Raw genomic sequence first — 6,740 nt, forward strand, 5'->3', positions numbered from 1 at the left:
CCTAGAATATATGAAAGTTTCACTTTTTGGAATAAGTTACAAAAAAGATCTTTTCACGATATTCTAATTTAAATGTTGTTTCAACTTAATATTAAAATATTATTTTAGTTTCAACTTTAATATTTACACATGTAAATACCGAGACCTAATAAATGTTCTATTGTTGAAATGTTATTAAAAAATAAAGTTTAGTTAGTAATTTTCTGCTGTGGAACTTTTAGAAAAATGCATTAACCAAAAACAGGGAAAAAAAAAACTGCTGTTTGGTCAAAAAAGGTTCCCAATCTCTGACCTAGGATGGAATTTGTATTGGTGCTAAGCATACTATAGATCCCATTCAGTAAAAATACTGAAGAGCGATGTAAAATGAGAGGAACGCAGGAAACATTTTTTCCAATCAATAGCAAAATTTAATCACAAGTGCATAAAAATTCCAATTGTATGTAGGAGTTTAACAAACCTTTAATAATCATAATTGCCATTAAAAGAGAGATACAAAACACTGAACTATTGTCATTAAATCCACTTGGGTCTCCAAAAATAAACCTTTGTCTCTCAATTGTGACATTATTAAAAAGTTAAAATGTACACATAACTAACTCTACTACAAATGTAAAACTTACTGGGGTTAAGCTTATGAAGGAAAATAAAAACAGAACAAGTAGAGAAACTGAAAAATCCCAATGGTTTTGACAATATGGAGGTCCAACATGTACTAACAAATAACACCTATGTAGGTACAATGTCTTCATGATCTATTGGATTTGACTCAAAACCTTTCAAATTGGCCCCAAAGGACAAAAACTGGTACAAAAAGCAACAGTAGCAAAACAAAACTGTTAAATACAACTACTAAAAACAAAAAAAATAGAGAGTATGCATCTATACAATATGGAACCGTGGTCCTGGCGTGGCGATGATGTCGCTGTACGGCTCGGTTTGCGTCAGCTCGATGGCCTGCTGCTTCTTCAGCACCAGGAAGCTGTAAAACTTGGCCGCAGCCTGTTTCTTGTTGTTGTTTCGGCACAGCTCGAGCAGACTGATGGACTGGGCTCCGGTTTTAGCCACCACGCGCTGTCAAAACACAGAAGAATATGAGGAAACCTGTTTCGAACATCTTTTTTGTGAACATTTGGTCAAATACAAACCTGAAGACCGTGAAGCATCTGCTGAGTTCTCTTGTTCCACCGTCGCTCCTCTTGGTCCTGGTCTCCTTGACCCTCCCCTCCCTGTTCATTAAAACACAGTGAACAATTATCAGTAACATATGGAAGTTTGTTTCCGCAATGGGATTAAAAAAAAAGTTAAATAATTGTGACTTTTTCTCACAATTCTAAATAAAGATAAACTCAAAATTCTGACTACTTTTTCTAGCATTTTCCCCCCCTCAGAATTGCAATTTGAAATTGTGACTTTTTTCCCCGTCGGAATTGTGAAATATAAAGCCAGAATTGCAAGATATAAACTCGCAATTCTGAGAAAAAAAAAATCAAATTGCGAGTTCATAGTTTTGTATTTATGTAGCAAATATTTCTTTGCAATTGAGTTAATACTCGCTCAGAATTCGGACAATCTCTGAAAACTTTCTTTTTTCCACCACAAAAAAAAGGCAATTGGCACTTTTTCTCTCACAATCCTGACTTTTTTTTTCTTAGAATTGTGAGGAAAAAAGTCAATTTTTTTCAGAGGTGGGAATGGGCTTCCACAGTAATGGCAAAGTCAAAATGAGAGATTTTCTTCCACCTGTAAACAACAAACATCTCACCTCTTCATCGCTGTCATCCTTGTCTTTCTCCTTGTTCTTGTCATCTAACAGGTCCAGCTCCGGTATCAGAATTGAGAGGTTGGTGCTGTCCTCAGGAGGAAGATCCACCTGGGGCATGTCGAGCTGTTGGGAAAGGACTGACTGATCTACAGGTTGAAGCGTCTGATCCAACACTCCCATTTGCTGGAATGGCAATTGTGCACCGTTAGGCTTTGTTCTAAAACCTTTACAAGGCAGCATGATTATCTGGTTGACTTACAGGCAAAGCTGCATCCTTCTCAAGCGACTTGCGCTTGACTCCACGCTGGCGAGATGGAGGCGGCATCATGGATTCGTCCAGAGTGGTTCTGCTGCCCTCCATAGAGGAAGCCTGCAGCATACTGGGCTCCTCCATGATGGTCTGATCTGTAGGGCACAAGTAGGAGACTTTCACTTGAGGCTTTCAAATGACTGTGACACAACTGTGTTAAACCAGGGGGTTTCAATCTTTTAGCCATGGACCCCAAAATATGATCTTCCCCATTTAAGAGATCCCCATTCTAAAACTTAAAGGGCAACTATATTTTTAAATGCATAAAGACTGGGGTTATTCTCATTAACTATAACCATGAAAAAAACCCTAGTTTTCGTTACTTGAAATAAAATTTAAAATTAACTGTAGATGATAAAAAATAATAATAATTTAGCTAGTTACCATTTTTGTTTCGCTTAAGTTAAATACTAAAACATTAATAAATACTATATGGATAATAAAAATGACAAACACGCAACCATCACTAAAACTTAAAAAAAAAGAAAAAAAAAAAAGAATTATAATAAAATCTAATATATATATATATATATATATATACATATATATATATATATATATATATATATAAAATACTAAAACAACCAATAAAGACCCAATTTATATTGTAGAAAATAAATTTTATTTGGAAAAATATTCTGATCCATTATTATGTGTTTTCTACTCCCTATAGTACTGTACTCTTAGATGTATTTGGAATATTTTTTATTTACATATTTCAATTCATTGTTATTATTTTGTTTAATACTTTTTTCATCTTTATTTTACATTTGTACATTTTGAAAACACTTCCACACCTTGGAAATAATTTTCTATTGTACTATATGTTTTCTAATGACTATAGTACTGTACTATTAGATCTATTTATTCAAATACATTTGTATTTTTTATTTGAATATTTTTTAATTCAGTTTTACTTGTTTTCTTTATTTGTTTTCACATTTTTACAGTTTTTCTCTAACTTTTCCGGAGATCCCCTATCACTCACTTGTGGTCCCTGTGGACACCAGTTTAAAAACCTGTGTGTTAAGCTGCAGTAGTCATGCTTCTGTAGTGCTCTGCCACTCAACAGCAAGTCAAGCGCTTACCAATAACTTCACTCCTGTGACCCAGCGCCTCCTCTCTGGGCACTTCTGGGTTCTCCAGTTCCTTCAGGAAGTCCTCCAGGCTGTCGGCCTCTCCTCCCTTCCTCCTCTTCCTCAGCTCATCAGGCACCAGTGGAGTCAAGCAGCGAGTAAACATCTACAACATACACATTTCCCGTTATTTCAGCTCTGAGCTTTAACATAGTGATGTTACAGTGACGTAAGATCAACCATCACCTTCAGCAGTCGGCCGTTCCAGAGAGGCTGAGCAGGCAATGAGAACAGCTTCTCCACGCCTCCAGTCTCCTTCCACATCATCAGCTTCTTAGTAGGAGGAGCCAAATCCAGCGTGGTGACGATATCGGAGTAGTCGCTCAACTGAGCGCGGATGGTCTTACTGTCCAACTCCTTCAGACTGTCGACAATGAGCTTCCTCTTTCTCTTAGCCTTGGTTTCTTTCACTGAGGACACACCACAAGTGCTTTAGTAATCTATATTTAAGACATAATATTCTTAATATAGATCACTGAAACAAGCTACGAGGCTGAGATGCATCTGATCGATCAATTCAATGTAAATTTATTGTTCATTTATTCATTTCATTTTCATTCATTCATTTATTGTTTACAGTTTTACCAGTAATGTCGATGGGCTCAAGAGCGAAAGCTTCGTCCTCATTGGGCACCAGAGTGGTCTGTTCTGTCTGGTCTGTGGTGTTGGGAAGAGGCTCCACTGGTCCAGAGCCTGGACTGTCAAGACCGGCAGCAGCTGAAATAATGCAGACATGTTAGTTTACACTAATAATTTCTGTTCATATTTGTTTAAAAATGCATAAAATGCAATTCATATAGACTTATTTCTTGCTCAAATTCATCAGAAAACATTATTACAGAAAAGACCGCTTACTTTATACTAGGGATGCACCGATACCGATACTGGTATCGGTATCGGGCGAGTACTGAAAAAAGTGGTATCGGTGCATCCCTACTTTATACCCTCATGATTGTGCATCAGGGTTTTTAAATAGAAAACAGAAGAAAAAAAAACATTCTTGACATAGCAAGGTTTGTTCAAGTTATCCAATAGTAAAACACCAAGAAATGATTTGTTAGTAAGAAAAATACTTGGTAACACTATTTTACAATATTCTTGTTATACATGTTATATGTACTTACTATAGTAATAACAGTGCATAATGCATAATTACAAGCAACTAACCCTAAAACAAACACTAACCCTATACTAAGTTAAACCAAATAGTTTACTACCTAAAAAAAATGTGTTTGAAATTTTAGGATTATGTCATGTATTGAAGATGTCAAGAAATATGTTATGAAGTAACGTTTTATTTGGTTAAATCACTTCACGCAAGTCAATATCAAATGTTTTCTTAATGTGAGTTTATGTAGGAAATCACATGAATACAAAAATTCTTTTAGTTTATACATTGCTGTAAAAACTTGACATGGAAGGAAAATTTTCAGTGGTAAAAAAAGTGTTTACTTTATATTCTACATTTCTAGTTATTTCATAGAGACAAGTAACAGCTAAGAAATTTTGTAGGATTTACTTACGAGAAAAAGCATCAAAGTCATCGTCATCATCGCCATGGTCTTGAGGCATCATTACACTGTCAGTGATAGCTGGAGGATCATCAAATATACCACCACCATCCTCATTGCTCAGAATCTTATCCACTAAAATTGAGCAGACACCAGGTTTAGTATCACATCATCATATGAACAATATACAGGTCAAATCAAATTGGAACTTACTCAGAATTCCACCATCAGTGTTTTCCAGGTTGTTATCCCCGAAGTCGTCATAGTCAAGGTTGGTCGATTTGTCAGGGAGGTGAGCGGGACCAGGCTCAGCTTCCAGAAGCAGGGTGGAGGCAGAGGATCCATGGATGATGTCCACCTCAAAAGCATTCTCCTCCCTCATCATCTCACGATCATCCATGCCAAAGTCACCTGATATGACATTACCAGCATAAAGTGGATACATACATGGATCACATGAGCCTAGGGCTGCCCCCTAATAGTCAACTAACCATTAGTCAACCAAAGAGGCTTGGTCGACCAAAATTTTATTAGTCGCTTTGTGGAAGGGGGAAAAAATAAATAAATAAATAAAAATCCACACTGGCGAAGTCCGTGACGGACAGATCGTTAACGGCTGGTCTATGTGGTAATACAGTACATCGGCCAGGACATCCAAACACTCGACTATCATTCATCGACCTCTAATATGGCTTATCATCTGAAATATGTAAGTATTAGTAACTTTACATGGCCGCTCAATCTAATGTTAACCTAGATAAATGTTGAAGTGTTTGTGTGGAGTGTGGAAGCTGAACAGTAGCGCGCTCACTGCAGGACAGATGGAGGCGACGGTGCGGTCGCTTGCTCTAAAAATACACCGTCATTTTTGGTCATACAAATAAGAGTCATACATCTATTGAATCTGTAAAGACTCTACGTTTATTTGTGTGCACTCACAATAACAACAAAACATTGTGCTTTTGTAAAATAATGAAAGTAAACAAGATGCGCTTTCTGCCATCTCGGTCTCTATGAACTTGAGCGCGAAACTCCGTGTATGCTTGCCTTACAGACATAAAATAACTTATATAGAGAGTGAAATGTCTACTTTCAAATACATTAATTTAGGGCTGTCAAAAAAATTTTTTTTTTGAATATTCGTTGAATTTAAAGGGGTAATATGATGCGATTTAAATTTTTCCTTTCTTTTTGAAGTGTTACAAGCTCTTGGTGCATAAAGAAGTAGAGCCCGACCGATATATCGTTTTGCCGATATTATCCGCCGATATGAAATTTTTTTTTTACAGAACATAACGCAGATAAAATGCTTGAAATGGTGTAATTACTTAGTTTGTCCAGCAGAGCGCACTCCATTGTTTGCTACTGGCGAAGCCCGACCGATATATCGTTTTGCCGATATTATCGGCTGATATGAAATTTTTTTTTTACAGAACATAACGCAGATAAAATGCTTGAAATGGTGTAATTACTTAGTTTGTCCAGCAGAGCGCACTCCATTGTTTGCTACTGGCGACCTGGATGAAACGCTTTAAAGCTTAAGTCTATGGAAAACCATTGAAACTTTAAACGGCCATATCTCCGTAACGGCGCGGCGAATCCGTACCAAATTCGGGGGATCCCTTCAGCTCGAGGAACCCTCGCGAACGCGAACCGAGTGTACCTCTAGAGGCCCGCTTTCGAATGAGACCACCCCCGCGTCAATAGCCCCCGGGGTTCGGGAGTTACGGGTGGTTAAATTCGCGGTCCGGCGCCGAACGATCAAGCGATCCCGGGGGGCTACCGATGCACGGAGGGTGGCGATCGAGAGGGCTGCTCGAGCTGAAGGGATCCCCCGAATTTAGTGGAGATCCACCGGCGCGTTCGCGAGATAGTGACACCAGTCGACACTTTCACTTCAGTAAGGAGGTCTCTTGTTCAGGCAGCAGCATTCAAGCGTTGTCTTATTCGACCGTAAGTGCCCTGCGAAGTGGACTTCACATGAAATTCCGCCATGATTCCAGTTCCAAGGGCACGTA

General features: G+C 38.0%; 1 protein-coding gene across 1 annotated transcript in view; it reads right to left on the reverse strand.

Annotated features, from left to right (window-relative positions):
• Nucleotides 1–396: 396 nt before the first annotated feature.
• The window catches only part of LOC107711537 (double-strand-break repair protein rad21 homolog), a 20,697-nt gene continuing 14,353 nt past the window's right edge, over nt 397–6,740 (reverse strand). Inside the window, exons 6-14 of the mRNA XM_016516523.1 lie at nt 4,936–5,133; nt 4,735–4,857; nt 3,797–3,928; nt 3,398–3,621; nt 3,164–3,317; nt 2,025–2,170; nt 1,766–1,948; nt 1,149–1,229; nt 397–1,074 (exon numbers count right to left, since the gene is read on the reverse strand). Coding sequence (XP_016372009.1) covers nt 883–1,074; nt 1,149–1,229; nt 1,766–1,948; nt 2,025–2,170; nt 3,164–3,317; nt 3,398–3,621; nt 3,797–3,928; nt 4,735–4,857; nt 4,936–5,133 — 1,433 coding nt within the window. The 3' untranslated portion in view covers nt 397–882. The remainder of the gene's footprint in view (nt 1,075–1,148; nt 1,230–1,765; nt 1,949–2,024; nt 2,171–3,163; nt 3,318–3,397; nt 3,622–3,796; nt 3,929–4,734; nt 4,858–4,935; nt 5,134–6,740) is intronic.

This window comes from Sinocyclocheilus rhinocerous, unplaced genomic scaffold (assembly GCF_001515625.1).
Source record: "Sinocyclocheilus rhinocerous isolate Xijiao unplaced genomic scaffold, SAMN03320098_v1.1 scaffold1079, whole genome shotgun sequence".
NCBI lineage: Eukaryota > Metazoa > Chordata > Actinopteri > Cypriniformes > Cyprinidae > Sinocyclocheilus > Sinocyclocheilus rhinocerous.